The sequence below is a fragment of the Akanthomyces muscarius genome, chromosome 3 (assembly GCF_028009165.1).
Source record: "Akanthomyces muscarius strain Ve6 chromosome 3, whole genome shotgun sequence".
Classification (NCBI taxonomy): domain Eukaryota; kingdom Fungi; phylum Ascomycota; class Sordariomycetes; order Hypocreales; family Cordycipitaceae; genus Akanthomyces; species Akanthomyces muscarius.
Window position 1 is genome coordinate 4,328,944 of NC_079243.1, and position 19,312 is coordinate 4,348,255.

A 19,312-nucleotide genomic window follows, 5' to 3' on the forward strand; every position below is an offset into this window, starting at 1 on the left:
ATATCAGTGCAGCCTGCTACCTGAAAAATCTAGTTGCAATCTCTCCATATTCCAACGTAAAATACACACCATGCGTCTGCACTGGGCTGTGGCAGCCGCGGTTCTCCCTGTGTCGCTGGCGCTTCCCGCTCCCACAGCGGATGGTGATACTATTCTGCAGTTCAAGAGCACACCGGCGGGAAAACAAATAGCAAACGGTCTCGATCTCCGCATTTTGCCTGTGGGGGACTCCATTACAGTTGGCTATGGGAGTGACATTGGCGGCGACGGCGACGGCTACCGACGCCAGTTATGGAACGACTTATCCGGTATTACCCTACACTTGAAGACATACTTGGAAATTCTTACTTAAACCAATTATCAGGGAATAAAGTTGTTTTTGCCGGCACGGAAACGTCTGGTACCATGGAGGATGGTTACTTTGTAAGTCGTCCCGCCATCCTCTCGCCCAGGGTAGGACCTAGGAGATTATGGCTAATGATAACTTGGACAAACAAAAAAGGCAGCGTGGAGCGGCATGACAATTCAATTTATAGCAGATCACATCGAATCCTCGCTTGAGCAGCGACCGAATGTTGTCCTGGTAGCCGCCGGCACGAATGACATGAACCCCAATCCAAACATCTCCACCGAAGGCAACGATCCAGCACAAGCCGCCGATCGACTCGGCAACCTCATTGACAAAATTATCGACAAGTGTCCCGATGCGACTGTCTTGGTTGCCATGATTATCGACACATGTGATCCAGCCCAAGAGCCGCGAACGCAGCAGTATCAGCGGCTGATTCCCAATGTGGTCCTGAAGCGCAAGAACGCCGGCCACCATGTTCTTGCGGTGGACTTTACAACCTTCGTGCCGAGATATGGCAAAGACATACTCCGCGACTGTATTCACCCTACCGATTCCGGGTATAAGCTTATGGGCGACTACTGGTACGACTTTATGACGCAGATTCCCAGTGGCTGGATCCAGAGTCCTATTGGTAGGGCCCCGAATCGGCCGGCCCTTGGCGATTCGAACCTGAACGGCGGTATTGACAATAATATTCCCCCGCCGGATTTCGGGAAGAGTCCGATTGATTCGAAGCCTGGAGGAAGTTATCACAACGTCCGCGACTGGGCGGTCGGCGATGGTGCTGCCAAGTGCAACTTGAATCCGACATGGAAAGCCACAGGCAAGATTGCAGAGGGCCTCCTCGGCCACAATGGCGACTGGAAATTTCACAAGAGGTGGCAAAGAGCAGGCGAAGTTGCTTCGGGCCTTGGCTTAGACAGTGCGCAAGTTCGGTGAGTTTGTTCGTTGGTGTAATACGAAGCCCGAGTTGCTTGACTGACAACCCGGCGTACTTGCAGACTACACGATATGAATGGCGACGGCAAATCAGGTAAATTCCACTTCGCTCACCAAGCTTCTAAGATTTATTACTGACAAGATTGGTAAAGATTACGTCTGGATAGATCCAAATACCGGTGAGATCAAGTGCTGGCTCAACAACCTACCCGAGCCCTGGAGTCCCGCGGGCACTAACAACAGCATCATTGGCAGCGGTGTCGGTCGCGGACAAACCGTCTACCTCGCAGTATGCCCCCCAAATGTTCCTAAATCAGGTTCCATCACTAATATTTGTTTGCAGGATATGAATGGTGATGGGGTAGAAACCGATGTATTCACCCTTGCACAGTATATTTTACTAACTATGCGCAGATGGACGACTACCTCGTCGTGAACCCACGAAATGGCGCTGTCCGCGTCTTTTGGAACTACGGCCCTGACGACACCTGGGTCAACGGATGGAAATTTGTCGACGGCGGCGTCATTGCCTCGGGCGTGCCGCACGCCAACCTCGCGACGCTCCGTTTTCCCGACATCAACGGCGACGGCCGCGCCGACTACGTCTACGTTGGCAAGGGCGGCTCGCTCGTGCACTGGCTCAACGTTGGATCTGTGGGTGGTGCAGACGTCGTTTTCCACAACCAAAAGGGCATCGCGACTGGAGTTGGTTTGGATGATTTTTCGAAGCTCGTTTTTGCCGATGTATGTTTGCCAATGGCGCGGCGGCCCGACTTCCAAGAAGATGACGCTAACACGAAAATGTTTAGATGAACGGCGACGGGCGCGATGGTACAGCTAGAAAACTTGACAACAGAAAATGATTAAAACTAACACTCTTTTTAGACTACCTCATCTGGGATGACGATGGCGGTCTCTCCGGTTTCTTGAACCAGCACACGAACAGCGAGGGCGTTCCGCTCTACATTAACCAAGGCGGTGCCAAGTCAATCTGTGACGGGTTTGGCCATGCGCCAAACACGACTTGGTTGGCAGACATGGATGGGTATGTATTAGAATTTCCCTTTGCGCTGTTGCGTTTCGACTCACTTTCCTTTTTACAGAGATGGCAAGGATGACTACGTGTTCGTCGGCGACAACGGGTCCCTTTCAGTGTGGTATAATCGCGGCACCACCGACGACAGCATGGCCATTGACGGGCTGCGATTCGCCGACATTACCGGAGGCCAAGTATGATATATTCTCCCGGTCCATTATTGGACTTTAAACCACATCCGCAACCATGCTGACGCAGAACATTGCAGGGGCAGGACTACGTATGGGTTGACCCCAAGACTGGTGCCCCGATTGTCTAGTAAATACTTTGAGTCTCGCTCTCTATCTACATAAAAGGCCGCTAACCAATGTTTCCAGTTCCAACCAAAGCGACTCATGGGAGCCAGTAAACAACGGACACACGATCGCTGCAGGCGCCGCACCCGGAAGCCAGGTTGTGTTTGGCGATATTGACGGGTACAGACATACTTTCCATTGAAGTGGGTTTTAGACAGACGCTAAATTGATGTAGTGACGGATACGACGATTACTTAGTTATTCATCCTGATACAGGCGCTCTCACGGCCTATCTGCTCGTACCGAGCGGAGGAGGTGAAAGCCGATATGGGGGCTACCTCTACAACCCAATCGGCCAGATCGCCAGCGGACTCGGCCCGGGCAAGAACGTCCGCATCGCCGACATTGACGGGGACGGAGTAAGTCAACTACCATACTCACTGCATTCATTCACTTGGTGAGCAGAGTTCTAAATCCGGCACGATAGCGCGACGACTACATTTTCCTCTCGGAAACCGGCGGGACAACAATCTACCGCAACATGTACGGCCCCGACACCGGTCCCGACAGCCACTATGCCGCTCTTCCCCAGGCCGACGCTTCTGGGATCGACCAGCGCCCTGAAGAGATTAGCTTCTACGATATCGACGGGTAAGTCACAGCATCCCTCACCCCTCACCTTTGGTGTTCAAAGACTAACACTACGTGGCAGCGATGGCAAGGCCGACTACGTCTGGACCCGACCGCTCGACGGACAGGTACAAGTCTGGCTCAACATGTATCCGCAGCTGCCTGCGTGGAGGCACATTGGCGTTGTCAAAGACGGCGTGGGCACGTCAGGCGCCAACACTCGCTTCGCGCAGCTGACCGGGACAACGCAGCAGCCGGGTAGCGGACGGGCAGACTACGTCGCCGTGGATCCAACCACGGGCGCCATTGCGGCATGGCTCAATGGCTGTGATGACAGGGCGTAGAGCAGTCAGACTGAGTGGGATCGAGGAACAGACGAGACATTGAAACAGGATTTTTAAAGATGCCTCCACTGGCGAGGGGTGCCTGCTGTGAGGACGGCGGGGTTGTTAGTGCATGCCGAAGCATCCCATTTCTATTCTCACGTTGAGCTTTTGTTTTCTTTCCTTTTTTTTTTGCATGTAACGATTCGTTCTGGGTAGGATCAAGTTTATTGCATTCATAGGTCGTTTTCTGCGTATCAATAACTGCTCTCAAGCGTTCTTTCCTGCTTCCGTACCGTCACGCACGACCTCAGAAAAAGCAGAGCAGAAGGGGCTCACTGATATAGGCGCTGCTCCATGCATTGTTTTGATGTCGCCCCCTATCCCTACGTACATGTCAGAAACTAGATCACAATCCAGCCGGCCAGTGCTTCCGGACCCGCGGCGCTCGGCGGCGTCATGGGCTCATCCAGCGAGCCCTCCTCCTCTGGTGACTCCATTGTGCATTCCAGCACTTCCAGCTCTTCCAGCTCCTCCATCTCCTCATCTTCTTCCTCGTCCTCTGGTGCCTCTTTATCTACCTGCTCCTCCCGTGGCTTCACCCAATAGATCCCACCGCCAGCAAGCTCCAAGTCAATTACATCCGCCAGGTCATAGTGGTGCGCGAACGCGTCCTCGTCAATCGCGAGCTCGACTTCGGGCAGCTGCTCAATATCAGAATCGTCTTGGGCGAGGTACACTTCAAAGTCGACGGGACCGCTGCCGTCAAAGGATGAGCCGACCACGTCGACGTCGTGGACAATGTTTCCCAACGGAGCATCCTCGTCATTTTCTTCGATCACTGGGTGCTGGCATAAGAAGTTGAAGAGACTGATTTCGTCATCATACAATTCGCACTCGGATTCGGGTTCGTTCGACTCTGAATCAGAGCTCCATGCGCTCGGTGGCTGATGTTCATGGGTGGCGGCCGCATCAGTTGCCTTCTCTTCAACACTGTCCGTAGTAGGCGGCGAGACGTGCTCGCTATCCACGGCGCTCTCTACACCCATGATCGTATCGTCTTCATCGTCCCATGTATCATTTTGATCCCCAGTCTCCCACGTTGGCAGCAAGTCCTCGCCGATGGACATGTCACCAAGTTCCAGCCCGAGCAGGATTGCTTCTTGAATGCGGTCGTTACCCAACTGGACAACTGCCTCACGCAGCCTCGAACCGAGCTCTTGCGCGTCCTGGCATTCTGCGAGCCGCGACTGGATGACCTCATGAAGCGATTGCACCTCGGGGTCCCAATACCGGTATGGCCAGCCGGGAAGACAGTTGTCGTCTATGAACAAAGCGTCCAAAGCAATACCTGACCTCACCGCAATTTCCAACATCCTTATTCCGGATGCTCGTATTTTCTGCCGCACCGCCATGTCTGTGAAGTAAAATGGTATGCTCGTTCCGATGGCCGTTCGAAACGCGGCGGAAGCGGCCTTGGCCTCTGCAGTCTGCTCTACTTCTATACTCGTGAAATTAGCCAATGTTGTTTTTTCGACTCGAACCGGACAGTTACCTTTTGGGGTCTCATCTACATGTCTGGGGTATGAGAGAACTGGTGGCTTTTTGTCATTGTCGTCATCGCTGGATATCTCGACAATGTTGGCTGGATTCTCCTCCGGTAGCCAATGGAAGGCGTCGAACGCAGTGTGGTCGTAGGTCATGTCTAGATGAAATGTCTAAACCGTGTATGATGCGTAAACTATTGCGGCGGTGTGTGTGTGGCTGTATGCGAAAGGGGGAAAAGCCAAAACGTATGGGAACAAAGGGCGTAGTGGACAGGCCGTTTTAAGTGTGCGCAGAAAGGAAGATGCTCACTGCGACCTGTTGTGCGACGCTGGCTGCACGTTGACTGACATGTCACTACCTCGGGTTGCACGCGGCTGAGAACTGCAGGAAAAAAAGACAACATATTGAAGATTGCGAACCACGGTGGTTGGAATTTTGGATCGTAGCCGAATGGATCTGGCAGCGCAGCATGGCATGAAATTCGTGCTGCTGCCACGACCTCGTTTGCAGGTGCGCCGTGGTGACGAACGGACAGGCAGCTGTTACGCCAACAATGCCACACATTGCAAAACCAAAGACCAAGATGCGTTGCCCTTTGGAACTCCAACACTTTCGGATAACAAAGAATTACCATTTGAAACTTACGAACAGGGTAAAGCCATGTAAACTACATAAGATGCAAGCCGCACCATGGCCATCGTGAATGAGCTCAGTACCACTGTCCACTACAGAAACAAGCCATCAACATGACACAAGATTACCGCATCTCTCTCGATATCGATACAGTACTAGACGCAGTACAGGCCGCGCTAAGCTCGCCCAGTTCGTCCAGCACCAGCCGTCGCAGCAGCGCCCCCGACTCTGGGCTGGGCATCACCGTTCTCGTGGATGTCCCCGTGCGATCGTGGCAGGGGCGGTTCCAGCTTGATCCGCCGCCGCCGTACTCACTTCTCCCGTCCTCCGAGCATCCACCGTCGCATACGTCCATTGAGTCTACTACCGGCATCATAACGACCCCCACGCTCCCCAACCCGTCGTCGTGGGAGCAGCTTTCGGACGAGACCGCCAACGATGGCGACGAGAACCGCAACTCCGACTACCAGACTTGTGCGCCAGCCCTCGGGTGCGAGATCGACGAGCTTATACTCCATTACGAGACGCCGCTGGAGTCTCCCCGACACTCGTTGGTTGGACTTGGCGAAGCCGAGCGGCCGCCCCAGTACGAGCATCCGCCGGCATATACGTCCACAGAATCCCTGTCCATGAGGATCACCGGGCCTTCCAGCCCGTCGCCTTCATGGGCGCAGGCCCTGGACGAAGCCGAGAGCGCGGGTGGTGGCGTCGGCCTTTTAAGGTCAATGGCTTCCCCACGGAGCTCGACAGATTTTTCGTGGCGCTCGGCGGCTTCGTCGTGGAGCTCGGTGAATTCTTCGCGGAGCTCGGCAGGTTCTTTGCAAAGCTCGGCTACTTCTTCCTCTTGGAGCTGGTCAACTTCTTCGTCGATCCCTGCTGCTTCTTCGAGCTCGTCGTCTTCATCGAGCTCGTCGGCTTCTTCGCAGACGCTCAATGAGCCTGATGCTTTCGACTGGGACGCAGTCGGCGCAGAGTATGATCCTTTGACAAGCTTGTCATCCTCGTTGGAGACGTTGCATTCGGTCCATGCGATGGCCTTGAGATCCTTGCTGGAGTTGATGCACTCGCAGCACGCGACAATGTTGGCGGCCTCACTGGAGGCGCTGCGTCTGTATCACGGCCAGGAGTCGCGCTCCCACAACCCGGGGCATGCTCCCGTGTTGAGGAGGCGTCAGAGATTCTGGCGGCGAATTCGCAGAGTGTTTCCATTTCTGAGGCGTTCCTAGAGACACACTTGGTTCTGGGAAAAGGCGCCATTTGTTCATCATCTCGTACGTTGCAGTGAAATTTAGTTCTGTCATCTGTATTTTAGTCTCATCATATAGAAGCTCAAATCATGATTTTGTGTTTGCATTCCCGCCGAAACGCCGTTCCCTTGTATGTACCGTTCAATTCGTGCAAACAAAAATCGAATTCGTAGCTCGCATCGTCCGTCGTTCCGCTCTTGCTCCTTACTGGATGCCGTCCATCTCAGTCTCGTCCGGTCCTTTTCTGACTTCCTCTCCGCCTTCCGGGGCATCTACCACCACTCTCGTCAGCAACGAGCTCCTTCACACGCAAGTACATCCCACGTTCTACGTACCAGCCATGACAGCCTCGCCTTCGGCCGCCATCTTGCGCCGCAGCGCGTGGCCCAGCTTCTTCTGCAGCTTGCGCGCCTTCTTGGAGCTGATGGCGGCGTTGGGCCCGCTGTTGGGCAGGAGGCCCGGACGGGCGCCGCGCTGCACGTCAATGTTGGAAATCTTGTGCTTGCTCGACTCGGAGCGCTTCTGGCTCGCCTTGCGGACCTTGGCCGCACGGGCGGCGACGCGGTTCTTGGACGGGCCGTTGGGGTTCTTGACAGAAGGCATCTTTGTGTGTTATTCTGGGCCGACTATGACGGTGCGAACTCGGTGTGGAAAAGGGGATGATGAAGAAGAAGAAAAAAGTGGCAGCAGCAAGAATCGCAAATATGCACCGCACCTTTTTGGAAACTTTTTTCCCCCACTGTAGATCGGCCCCACACTGAATCGACAGGGTCCGTCCATGGACAGCGCAGGTATTTAGAGCAGCGGATAGAATATTTTTGTAATACTAACTACTCGAATAAATTGTCCAAGTAAGGATATGGCTTTGGTAGCACGCCTCATGAATAGTCATTGACAAATTCCGCCAGCTTGAGGTGAGATTCTTCGTCCTCTCGGCGGTCCTCAAAGTCCTCCGTATGGGAGAACGCGCAGCCAGCAGCCACAATGTCCAAATGCTCCTTCGCATCTCCCTTGTCCGTGCCAATCACGCTGATATGTTCAGCGTCCTTAATAGCACGACATTGATCAAAATGCGCGCCACGTGGCCGTTTCCATCACCAATGGATATACAGAAACATCTGATGGCACGCGTCGCCAGCGCAAACGGCTCCAGTTCGTTCTCGACATCGTCGGCCAGGTCCTTGCACGTTTGCTTCATGCGCTGCCCGATGGCAGGCCAGCGCATACAAAGCGTGGCCTTTCATTGGCCGTACTTTACGCCGACTTCGTGGGTGCGGTGCTCGCCCGGGAAGACGTCGTCGGCATGGGTTTTGATGCCGGTGGCTAGGACGCGATGGACCTCGCAGATGATAGCATTGGACATTGGCTTGTCCTTCACGACGACTTGGTCCACCAGGTAGCAAAACCCTCCAGCGTGGTTGATAACTTCTTGGCGAGACTGTGCCACGGCTTTGGGGGTGGTCTCTAAGTCATGGTCGGTCAGAAAAGATACGTGCGGCGCGTAATCGACGTCCCTCTTCGTTGATGATCTGGGCCTGGGCTGTCTCGCCCAGGAACACCACGCGACAGAAGTTTGCCGTCAGACCACGACTCGCTCCGGCAGATTCAATCATGTTGGGTCTACGGCGGCAGAAATATCTGCCTCGAGTGCTTTCGCCTCAGAGGCTGGTCATTGGCGGGCGACTGCGTCGCAGACGGTTTTTATGAACAATGCCATGTCTACGTCGTGATCTGATCCTCCTCACTTTTTTTCTTTGTGCCGAGATTTACTTCAAACCCAGGCTTAGTAGGTGCGAGCAAACATATAATACTTTTAGGCGGCGCCAGGTTCAGTGGGTGGCTCTGTCGTGAGCAACAAAGTTTTGCCTTTGTGAGCGCCACGACCGCCACCTTGAAGGCAGAGACAGCCTCAAAGTTATTAGTCATGGGACAATAACTGTGAGATGGAAAAAAAGGTTTTCCACTTTGGAAAAGAAAAGAATTGTCCACAAAACGCAGCTTTTGCAGAATCAGCTCCAAGTAGCACCACGAATTGCTACGAGCAGGTTTCATCATGTCCTTGATGTCGAGTTCAGGGGAAGATTTCTCTGACGCTACCAATGAGAATTCTGAAATCTATATGGAACGGCCTGGGCTAACATCTGATTTAACAGTCGAAGAGCATGTTCACTTGCGGCGCTTCTTTTCCCCGCCGGAGCGCATCAACATGAGCCTCCAGCCTCCAGAGGAGGAAACGGCCGCCAAGATCGGTCACATTAAGAAAATAGGCAGCCTCTACAGTAACGGTACAGGGCGCAGCAAAGTCTTTTGCTCCTGGCATCTGTCATTCTTGTCACACTTAGTCGTGGAGGATCTCGAGATCTTGGCCGACGACACGACCACGGCACAGGCCTATGTGTATGAATGCGTCCCTTTCATCGAACAATGCAAGTACACAAAATTAAAATACACGATGAATGTTGGAGACAAGGATGATTAACATTTTCTGAACAACAGTTTTGCATGGTTATGTCGACTTTCCCGCCGTACTAGCGCGATCCAGCCGCAGCAATTTGACCTGCAGGTGCATGGATATAATCACAAAGGTAAGTCCACTGCAGCGATCACACAGACTACAAGGCTAATGTGTCCGTTTTCCGTCCCGTCTAGACTGATTCCAGCAAGCGGCACTCTTTCGAGTGTTTGATATCCGGACAGCGACGAAACCTTGCGCAGCTGCCCATCATCGCCTATGGCGCCGACGGTAGCTATGATGCCCGCGCCGCGCTGAAGTACCGCTGGCACGTGGCCAAGGTGCTCTTTTCTCCAGAGACCCTCGCGGTCCTGGAGCCGATCCTGATCGATGACCCTCCGTTTCAGACGCAATACGGTGGCCACAACGAGCGGCGCGCGACCAGCGACGCCTGGAATCACATCACCCTCAGCAAGCCGCTGGCCACCATGATGGCCGCGGGCCAGCTAGGCCTGGAGCCGCTGGAGCGCGAAGCGGGCGACGCCTTCGAACTGATCCGCCTTCGTCTGCAGTGGCTCCTTGCGCCGGACGAGGCCAAAGACCCGCGGCGTAACGACCTTGTGCACGCTATCGACGTGAACACCGTGAGGCGCATGTACGGGCCACTGCGGCGGTCGGCGGCCGAGGGAGAAGAGGACAATGACAATCGCAGCGGCCAGCTCATCATCTCGGGCGACGTCTACACGGTGAGCTGCGAGACGGCTCCGCAGCGGATGCGGGCGGCGCTCGAGGCGCGCTGGACGCTGCAGATGGTGCAGTTTTGCGCCGGGGCAGCCGAGCCACACGTGCCACGTCCCCGCGATAGGCTGCACGCGTCCGACATCCGATTCCTTTGAGCGCAATAACTGAAGTAAAGATGCACCTCCAAAATCAGCCGAAAAGAGCAGCCGAAACCCCAACCAGAGGTGCTGAGAAAAAGAAAGAAGGGAGCTCTTTAGATGGAGAAGAAAAGGTAAAGAAACTTTATATTCATTATAAAGTGTTGGTAATACTAGCTTAGCAGTTGGAACAGAGAGAGAATGAAAGACAAAATGTTCGAGGTTTCTAGTGTGGTGTGCTACAGTTAGACGGTTGTCAAGTCTGGGCGAGGCGAAAGATGTGGGTGATGAACCAAGAACTTTGGTGGGCTGCCTACGTTTTTTCGTCAAGAGCACTGACTTCGGGTTGTATTCAATTTTTTCCTCTATACTACTTTGCAGCTTTCATTAAATACCTCGAACCTTTTTTTTTCTTCTTGAAATCTACTCATCTCGCCATTGGCTGAATACTAGCTTTTATATTCACGTCGCGGTTCTCCGGCGTGTGCCGAGCATTCCGCCATTTAACCCAAAAGAACCAGCTGCATACACACTCAATTTAAGTCTCGGGAATTAACACACGGCCAGTTTCGTTTTTAGAGTTTCGGGACCTGCGGAGCGTCTGATGGCTTGCAGGTGGATCTGAGGCAGTGCCGTAACGGTTCTGCAGGGTAGTCCTTTACTGATAGGGCTATCAATTAATGCAATGAATTAAGCCAGCCCTGCCGCTGTTCAGCCCTTTTACATCACATGCAGCGTCGCGGTCAGAAGGACGACATTCGTGGTCGTCTTCCGGCCCCGACGGAGGACGGAGGACGGGGATGCACCGCATGTACCGGTGGCGTGGGATCGCGATGAATGATGACGTTACAGGCCAGGCTACGGCCACTTATCCTAGTCCACTGCCAACTAAGAAAAATGTTGAGGGCGCGCCGAGTGACGCCATACGTCATCAACACTGTCCATGAGCTTACTGGTACTCACTGTCGGTTGCATTCCCCTGCGCTTGTTCCCGCTAGCTCCAACTACTTGATGCGCTGTACAAGGCTGAGAGAGGGTAACAGTAACTACTAATATGCTCTGACAGGCGTGTCTATTACGCAACCCGGTTATATGAAACATTTCACCGCCACCATCGTCCTTCCTTTTTCTTCACCTTCTCCCCCCCTCCCCCACGCACGGCATTGAAGAAAGGGAGGAAATACTCCGAACAATCCGTCGGGGAACTCTTTGACACAGCGTCACCTGCTCCATTACAGCCTGGAAGCTTCGGCTCGGGACCGGATCGTCCGGCGGCGCGTGCGATTGGCTCAAGCAAACGGAGCTTCGGGAAGCTTGACCTGTTGATATTATAGCTGGTCCAGCGCCACTCGACCGAGGGGGCAGTTCCTCTTTTCAATTTTTTTTGATACCATTTTTTACCCTGCTTTCCGCTCACCTCTTTTACTCCTCAAAGACTACTTCTGCCACGACCCTCCCGTTTCAATTCAGCAAGGTGCAAACCACACGACTCGCCACTTGGGGGCGGCCTCTGTCCACTTTAAAAGGGAGGCCAGACAGCACACCAACCTCGAAACGACCCCCACGTCAGCAAAACTCGGCTCTGCACACAACTCACAAGAAGAAACCTCGTCAACCAAGGCCGTCATGGCTACCACGGCGATTGACGTCGTCAGCAACGGCGATGCAGACTCTGTCCGCTCGCGCCCGCGCAAGGCAGTCGTCGCCGCCCACGCGCTCCTCAAGCAAGAGGCCGCTGCCGACAGCAACCTCAGCAACCCCGACAGCGTCGCCACGAGGTGCGTTCCCCCGTCCCCCCCCGGTTCCTTGTGCACTGCCTTTGCTAACAAAAACCTCCCTTCCCAGCGGCCGCTCTACACCCGTCGCCGAAAATGCGCCTCCATCGACAAAATCCATCTCCTCGGCCCGCAAGACGCTCCGCGCCGAGCAGCAGCAACAGCAGCAGCAGCAGCAGCAGCAGCAGAGCCGCCGGCAGCGCCGCATCTTCCCCACGACCGACTTCGCCTCGCGCCTCTCCCACCTCGACCCGGACTCCGACTACCGCGACTTCCACGGCTTCTTCAACCTCTTCTGGATCGGCCTCGCCATCATGGGCATCACCACCATGCTGCGCCACATGAAGGACACGGGCTACCCCTTCACCTTTGAGATATGGTCCCTCTTCACCGTCAAGCTGTGGCACCTCGCCGTCGCCGACTTTCTCATGGTCGCCACCTCGGCCGTCTCGCTCCCGCTGCACCGTCTTTTTCGCGCCGCGCCGCAGGGCGGCCTCTGGACGTGGGCCCGCGGCGGCATGGCCCTGCAGAGCGTCTACCAGGTCCTCTGGCTGGGCGCATGGGTCGCGGTGCCGTTCTGGCTCGAGTGGACGTGGACGTCGCAGGTCTTCCTGCTGCTGCACACCATGGTGCTGCTCATGAAGATGCACAGCTACGCCTTCTACAACGGCCACCTCTCCGAGACGGAGAAGCGCCTGCGGCGTCTCGACGAACCCACCTCGCGCGGCACAAAGGACCGCTCCCCGCCGTACATCTACCCCGTCGCCGCGGCGAACCGCCGCTCCAGCAAGGCCGGCATCGCCGTCGACATGGTCGGCGGCAAGGAAGACATTCACCTGCACCACAGCAACAAGACCGAGGAGCAGACACCCACCACACCCACCACCACCACCGGCCGCAACAAGTCCAAGTCGGCGCCGCCCAAGCCAGAGGAGGGCAAGCTCGCCGAGACGAAAGCGGCCGCCGCCCAGCACGAGTGCGACTCGGACGACGAGATTGAGCTCCTCCGCGACGCCCTCGCGCGCGAGCTCACCTCGCCCATGGGCCACGTCACCTACCCGTGCAACCTGACCTGGGCCAACTACTTTGACTTCCTCCTCTGCCCGACGCTCTGCTATGAGATCGAGTACCCGCGCATGCCCACCGTGAACTGGACCTCGCTCATCTCCAAGATCGTCGCCGTCTTTGGCTGTATCTTTCTTCTTACAATTACCTCGGAGGACTTTATCCTCCCCGTCCTCGTCGACGCCGAGTCCCGCCTCGCCAGCATCACCACCACCCAGTCCGCCGCCCTCTCCGAGACGCTCCTCATCCTCGCCGAGACCATCTCCTGGCTGCTCTTCCCCTTTATGCTCACCTTCCTCCTCGTCTTCCTCGTCATCTTCGAGTACGTCCTCGGCGCCATGGCCGAGATCACGCGCTTCGCCGACCGCCGCTTCTACTCGGACTGGTGGAACTCGACCGACTGGATGGAGTTTTCCCGCGAGTGGAACATTCCCGTCCACGCCTTTCTGCGCCGCCACGTCTACTCGGCCTCGAGGCCGTTTACGGGCCGCAGCGGCGCCACCGCCATCACCTTCTTCATCTCGGCCATTGGCCACGAGATTGTCATGGCCTCCATCACCAAGAAGCTGCGCGGCTACGGCTTCATCGCCCAGATGCTCCAGCTGCCCATTGTCGTGCTGCAGCGCACGAAATGGGTGCGCGGAAAGAGGACCCTCAACAATGTCTTCTTTTGGTCCTCCATGATCATGGGTCTGTCCATGATTTGTGCCCTGTACGTGCTGCTATAACCGGCGTCCACGTACACGAGCATCATTACACCAGTGTACATTAGAATCATCATGTTTTCGTTTAGCTTTACATACCCCATACAACGCAACAACGCTATCTACCACACATATTTTCTTCCCCCTTAGCTCAATCACTTGTGAAAGCACGAGCACATGGATGTGTAATAGCCGCCGGCCAATCGTAGCACTTCAGACTGGAAGCGACTTGGCTCTCAACTCTACTGCAAGACCAATGTCACATGGCATGAAACTAGTGTTGTAGAAATCATTCTTATCTACCTCGTCTAACTCATAATCATCGAAAGCTAAAGTACACCTTGCGCCGTCCTCGACGAGCGCGCAGAGGAAATTATGGCATCATTGAAAAACAAATAAAACTCGTAAAAAAGCCAAAATCGGCTCACACGGCCAACCGTGTGTTCAAAAGCATATCAAACTCCGTAGAACTTTTCTTGTCCTGAATCCCGACTTTTTGTTGCTCTTGAATGATCTAGTCAACCTCCTCCATGGCGCTGTCACCAGCGGCAGCAGCAGGGGCGCCAGCATCGGCAACAGCCTCAGTAGGAGCAGAGTCATCCTCCTCAATGTTGAGGCCGAGCTGAACGAGCTTGTGGATACGCTCAGCGAAACCGGCAGGCTCCTCAATGGTGAAGCCAGAGACAAGCAGGGAGGTCTCGAAGAGGAGCTGGACAATGGACTTGACGGTGCGGTCGTTCTCGCCGTCAGCCTCAACCTTGGACTTGAGCTCCTTGATGATGGGAGACTTGGGAGAGATCTCGAAAGTCTTCTTGGAGGACATGTAGCTGGACATGGAGGTGTCACGGAGAGCCTGAGCCTTCATGATACGCTCCATGTTGGCGGACCAACCGAACTGGCCGGTACGGATGGCGCAGGGGGAGAGGCCGAGCTTCTGGGAGACGACAACCTTCTCGACCTTCTCGCCGAGAACGTTCTTGAGGGCCTTGGCAAGCTCCTCGAACTCCTTCTCCTCAGCCTCACGAGCCTTCTTCTCATCCTCAGTCTCCTCGAGCTCGAAGTCCTTGGTGATGTCAACGAGCTTCTTGCCCTCAAACTCCTTGAGCTGAGTCATGGCGTACTCGTCAATGGGGTCGACAAGGAAGAGAACCTCGAAGCCCTTCTCCTTGAGGGTGTCAAGGAAGGGGGACTTGGAGACGGCCTTGATGGACTCGCCAGTGATGTAGTACATGTTCTGCTGGTGCTCAGGCATGCGGGTGACGTAGTCGGTGAGAGAGGTCATCTCATCACCAGACTTGGTGGAGTTGAAGCGGAGGAGCTTGGCGAGGATGGTGCGGTTCTGGGAGTCCTCGTGGATACCAAGCTTGAGGTTCTTGGAGAAGGCGCTGTAGAACTTGTCGAACTGCTCCTTGTCCTCAGCAATCTCCTGGAAGAGCTCAAGAGACTTCTTGACAATGTTCTTCTTGATGACCTTCATGATCTTGTTCTGCTGAAGGGTCTCACGAGACAGGTTGAGGGGAAGATCCTCAGAGTCGACGACACCCTTGACGAAGGAGAGCCACTCAGGAATGAGCTCAGTAGCATCGTCAGTGATGAAGACACGGCGGACGTAGAGCTTGATGTTGTTCTTGGTCTTCTTGGTCTCGAAGAGGTCGAAGGGAGCACGCTTGGGAACGTAGAGGATAGCGCGGAACTCGAGCTGACCCTCGACGGAGAAGTGCTTGACACCGAGGTGGTCCTCCCAGTCGTTGGAGAGCGACTTGTAGAACGAAGCGTACTCCTCCTGGCTGATGTCCTGGGGGTTGCGAGTCCAGATGGGCTTCTGCTTGTTGAGCTCCTCCTCCTCAACCTTGGTCTCCTTGATGGTCTTGGTCTTCTTCTTCTTCTCCTCCTCCTCGTCGTCGACCTCCTCGACCTTGGGCTTCTTGTCATCGTCAACCTCCTCAACCTCCTCGGCGTCCTCATCGGGAACCTCCTTCTCGGTCTCCTTGGTGACGTGGAGGTAGATAGGGTAGGAGATGAACTCGGAGTGCTTCTTGATGACCTCCTTGATCTTGGACTCGTTGAGGTAGTCGGCCTGCTCGTCCTTGAGGTGGAGGACAATGGCGGTACCGCGGCCGAGCTGCTCGCCCTCGGTGTCGGCGGTGATGTTGAAGGTACCACCGGCAGAAGACTCCCATACGTACTGCTCGTCGTCGTTGTGCTTGGAGATAACGCGAACCTGGTCGGCGACGAGGTAGGCAGAGTAGAAACCAACACCGAACTGACCGATCATGGAGACATCGGCACCAGCGGTGAGGGCCTCCATGAACTGCTTGGTGCCGGAGCGGGCAATCGTACCCAGGTTGTTGACAAGGTCCTGAAGAAGTTGTTAGTACAAATGTTTTAACTGCGAGATATAGAGTGTACACATACAGCTTTGGTCATACCAATACCGGTATCGCGGATGGTAAGAGTCTTGGCCTCCTTGTTGGGGATGATGTCGATGCGCAGATCCTTGCCAGAGTCGAGCTGGCTAGGGTCAGAGAGCGCCTTGTAGCGGACCTTGTCGAGAGCATCGGAGGCGTTGGAGACAAGTTCTCTCAGGAAAATCTCCTTGTTGGAGTAGACGGTGTTGATGATGAGGGAGAGAAGCTGAGAGATCTCAGCCTGGAACTCGAAAGTCTCAGCCATTGTGAAGGGTATCAAAGGGTTTGTGATTCTGGAGAATACGTTAGCAGGAGAAAAAGCTGATGTTGAGAATTTTGCGAGGGCCGGTAGCTGGTGAATGGCGGGGCAAAAGCGGCTTCGCAAACGGCGTGAACTTGATCAATGGAGTAACACAACGTTCATATGAGCCATTCAAGCTCATAGATGTGTGAAGCTGCCAGCCAAGCTCCCGCAAACTCTAATAAAAGACCTGCCTCTCCAACCAGCTGCCGACAACGCAAATCGGGCAGAAGCTCACCTAGACGCTTTTAATGGAAAGGGAAAAGAGTAGATGCGAAGCTCTAGACGTTGATATGTCCAAAGAACTTTCAGCACAGAGGTAAAGGGGAAGATGTGGTATGTAAAAAGGGTTGATGAAGAGAGGAGAGGAAAGGTCCAAGAGGAAAAAGAGTCGGAGGAGAGGAAAAAGATCGAGCTAAAAAGGGTTGTGCCAGCTGCGTTTGGCCTGCCCGCCACTATCCAGAGTTTCCATGAGATTCTACGGAGTAAACGGGCTGGTGCCTTCCACAGCAACCGCCTGGCGGGGCTGTGATTGGTCGAGAAGGAGCTGGACCGCAGGGGAGGTTTCTAGCAGCATCTCGCGGGCTGGTGAAAGGTCACCTCGACCCCTGTAGCTGCAGCGGTTAGTGGCTGGGACACCGCTAAAACGGGAGCCAGGTTTTTTTCTTCCCTGCCTGTGCTGCTCTGCTGCGGTGGGGAGGCGGGGAGGCTGATGATGCCACTGTGAACTGCCCAGCACCGTGCAAGGCAGTGCCACCCACTGCAGCCTGGGCCTTCTGGCGGGGTTCCGGCAAACAATCCAATTCACTGCAACGCCAGCGTCAAACGACAACGCCGCCTTGCAAGACGGTCAAGGCAACCGCCAGCAGCCAGGCTAGCAGCCGAAAACGGGGAGGCTGACGATGCGGCTGGGTCGCACACGTCTTACCGCCTGCACCTCTTTGATGCCCAATTCATTTTGCTACAAGTATTCCCGTTCGTTTCTTCCATATTGCATTTGCGTACCCGTAATTTCATCCATCACCCGCATCTCTGGAAGCTTCTCGCCCAGCCTGGGCTGACAGCCGCCACAAGGGTCCCCAAACGGTCCCATAAAAAGTTTCCCTTATCTTATCGCCGCCGGCAGACCAACAGCCACATCGGGTCAGTTGAGACGGCATTGCAACGAGCAAACAACCTGCCAAGAGTGGCACGAAATAATTTTTAGCGCCCGTTTTTTTGATAGAGAACGCAATGCCTGTCTTTCACTTACGTCCACTGTCATGTGGCAGAGCTTGCCGCTGATTTTCATGGCATCATCATCTTCTGAGGGTGCCTGACTGACACATCCTGGATCAAGGGCTGACCAGCAGCACAAATGTGGCAGACGTTATGTATCACAAGTTCATAACTTGGTCACAGTATCCAATCAACGCCATGTAATCCTTCAACACCCATAAATACAATGCAGCCTTGTTTCCATGCCACTGTGTGGTCATGTATATTCCACTTCACAGCTAATAAATACAATCTACCCTTTTTTCTTTGCGCCGTCTAGTCATTGGAGATGACACTACCCACCTGTCTGTATTTGCGGTCTGCATAGGCGAGCCCAAATTCGTTGCTCTCTACGCCTGGTATCATTTCCACCACCTCGGCCACCACAATCATATGGTCCCGCACCTTGATGAGCCCTCTTGACGGCTCGTCATCCAGCAGCTTGCAACGAAGCACGTGCACCACGCCTTCTCCCCGTAACAGTGGCGGCGAAGCATTGCCCACACTCTGCTCCAGGACCACAGTGTTCAGTCCCGCGAAGATGTCGCCCCCAACGTTGCCTCGCGTAAAGTGATCCGCCACAGCCGCACCACTAGAGTCTCCTGATAGTACATGTATATTGAATCCACGGCTGGCCTGTATTGAGTCGAGAGTGCGGCTCGGCGTCGCCACGTTGAAAGTAATGACGGGTTTGGGCTTCAGCGTCAGTGACGTAAACGATGACATGGTCATCGCACGGGGGGTATTATCGTGCCCGGCAGAGGTGCATACGACGACAGACTGTGACAGGAGACGCATGACGGCGCGCAGCTGCTCGGGTGGAGGATTCGGGGCCTTGAGGTCGGTCGTCGGAGGCGATGGCGACGCTACATGCCAGGGCGCGGAATGTGGTGCTGGTGGTCGAAAGCCGCGGCTCTGTATATCTATCACGACAGCATTAGTGGCGGGTACAATCACAACGGGCGAGATTTCGTACATGAGGAAGGACCTTGGCCGGTCACAGTCTGTATTACCGGCGCCAGCTCCTTGGGCAATATCGTCGAGAGCGGGCGCCCTGTGACCGTGTCGCAGAAGCCAATTGCCACACCGAGTCCATCCTGCACCCGTCTCACCACCTGCATCATGCCAAAGTGCCTCATGCACCGCCGCTGTCGCAGCCGCGATGCATCGGCGCGAAGTTGTGTTGAGGAAATAGGATGGGACGGGTGCGACAAAGGCCGCATTGCTGAGAAGAGCTTCATGAGATAGTACGGCCCATTGTGGGGAGGACCCGCGCAATCAGAGAGTGAAATTCGGATAATAGAGAAAGAATAGGATGTATTGAGTGTACAAAAGAGTGTTGAAGCACGGAACAACTCCAAGTGTTACAATGCGCCGAGGTCATGCAGTCTTCATGTGCAGAGCTAGCTCCCAGGTCTCGACGTCGCGGTGCTTATCGATACCTGCAGCTGAGAGGACAGGAAATTTT

General features: G+C 54.8%; 8 protein-coding genes across 8 annotated transcripts; 4 read left to right on the top strand and 4 right to left on the bottom strand.

Annotated features, from left to right (window-relative positions):
- Nucleotides 1-70: 70 nt before the first annotated feature.
- Nucleotides 71-3,597, top strand: LMH87_002817 (uncharacterized protein; the record flags this gene model as incomplete). The annotated part of the gene is made up of 15 exons (XM_056194335.1): nt 71-308; nt 365-423; nt 503-1,287; nt 1,354-1,385; nt 1,444-1,580; nt 1,635-1,652; nt 1,706-2,035; nt 2,101-2,122; nt 2,177-2,336; nt 2,395-2,521; nt 2,596-2,645; nt 2,705-2,803; nt 2,859-3,042; nt 3,111-3,274; nt 3,336-3,597. 15 exons carry the CDS (start codon nt 71-73, stop codon nt 3,595-3,597), a joined length of 2,667 nt encoding a protein of 888 aa, XP_056051283.1.
- Nucleotides 3,598-3,980: 383 nt separating this feature from the next.
- LMH87_002818 (uncharacterized protein) lies at nt 3,981-5,279 on the bottom strand (the record flags this gene model as incomplete). The annotated part of the gene is made up of 2 exons (XM_056194336.1): nt 3,981-5,077; nt 5,132-5,279. 2 exons carry the CDS (start codon nt 5,277-5,279, stop codon nt 3,981-3,983), a joined length of 1,245 nt encoding a protein of 414 aa, XP_056051284.1.
- Nucleotides 5,280-5,870: 591 nt separating this feature from the next.
- Nucleotides 5,871-6,694, top strand: LMH87_002819 (uncharacterized protein; the record flags this gene model as incomplete). Its single annotated transcript, XM_056194337.1, has 2 exons — nt 5,871-6,307; nt 6,376-6,694. 2 exons carry the CDS (start codon nt 5,871-5,873, stop codon nt 6,692-6,694), a joined length of 756 nt encoding a protein of 251 aa, XP_056051285.1.
- Nucleotides 6,695-7,208: 514 nt separating this feature from the next.
- On the bottom strand, nt 7,209-7,607 carry LMH87_002820 (uncharacterized protein; the record flags this gene model as incomplete). The annotated part of the gene is made up of 2 exons (XM_056194338.1): nt 7,209-7,276; nt 7,340-7,607. The coding sequence occupies 2 exons, from the start codon at nt 7,605-7,607 to the stop codon at nt 7,209-7,211; spliced, it is 336 nt and encodes a 111-aa protein (XP_056051286.1).
- A 275-nt stretch (nt 7,608-7,882) lies between these two features.
- Nucleotides 7,883-8,617, bottom strand: LMH87_002821 (uncharacterized protein; the record flags this gene model as incomplete). The annotated part of the gene is made up of 3 exons (XM_056194339.1): nt 7,883-8,033; nt 8,258-8,468; nt 8,515-8,617. 3 exons carry the CDS (start codon nt 8,615-8,617, stop codon nt 7,883-7,885), a joined length of 465 nt encoding a protein of 154 aa, XP_056051287.1.
- Nucleotides 8,618-9,210: 593 nt separating this feature from the next.
- LMH87_002822 (uncharacterized protein) lies at nt 9,211-10,352 on the top strand (the record flags this gene model as incomplete). Its single annotated transcript, XM_056194340.1, has 4 exons — nt 9,211-9,289; nt 9,347-9,430; nt 9,501-9,589; nt 9,654-10,352. The coding sequence occupies 4 exons, from the start codon at nt 9,211-9,213 to the stop codon at nt 10,350-10,352; spliced, it is 951 nt and encodes a 316-aa protein (XP_056051288.1).
- A 1,608-nt stretch (nt 10,353-11,960) lies between these two features.
- LMH87_002823 (uncharacterized protein) lies at nt 11,961-13,902 on the top strand (the record flags this gene model as incomplete). Its single annotated transcript, XM_056194342.1, has 2 exons — nt 11,961-12,112; nt 12,180-13,902. The coding sequence occupies 2 exons, from the start codon at nt 11,961-11,963 to the stop codon at nt 13,900-13,902; spliced, it is 1,875 nt and encodes a 624-aa protein (XP_056051289.1).
- Nucleotides 13,903-14,392: 490 nt separating this feature from the next.
- LMH87_002824 (uncharacterized protein) lies at nt 14,393-19,067 on the bottom strand (the record flags this gene model as incomplete). The annotated part of the gene is made up of 7 exons (XM_056194343.1): nt 14,393-16,237; nt 16,294-16,579; nt 16,826-17,002; nt 17,720-17,764; nt 17,840-17,844; nt 18,148-18,767; nt 18,821-19,067. The coding sequence occupies 7 exons, from the start codon at nt 19,065-19,067 to the stop codon at nt 14,393-14,395; spliced, it is 3,225 nt and encodes a 1,074-aa protein (XP_056051290.1).
- Between the last annotated feature and the right edge of the window lie 245 nt (nt 19,068-19,312).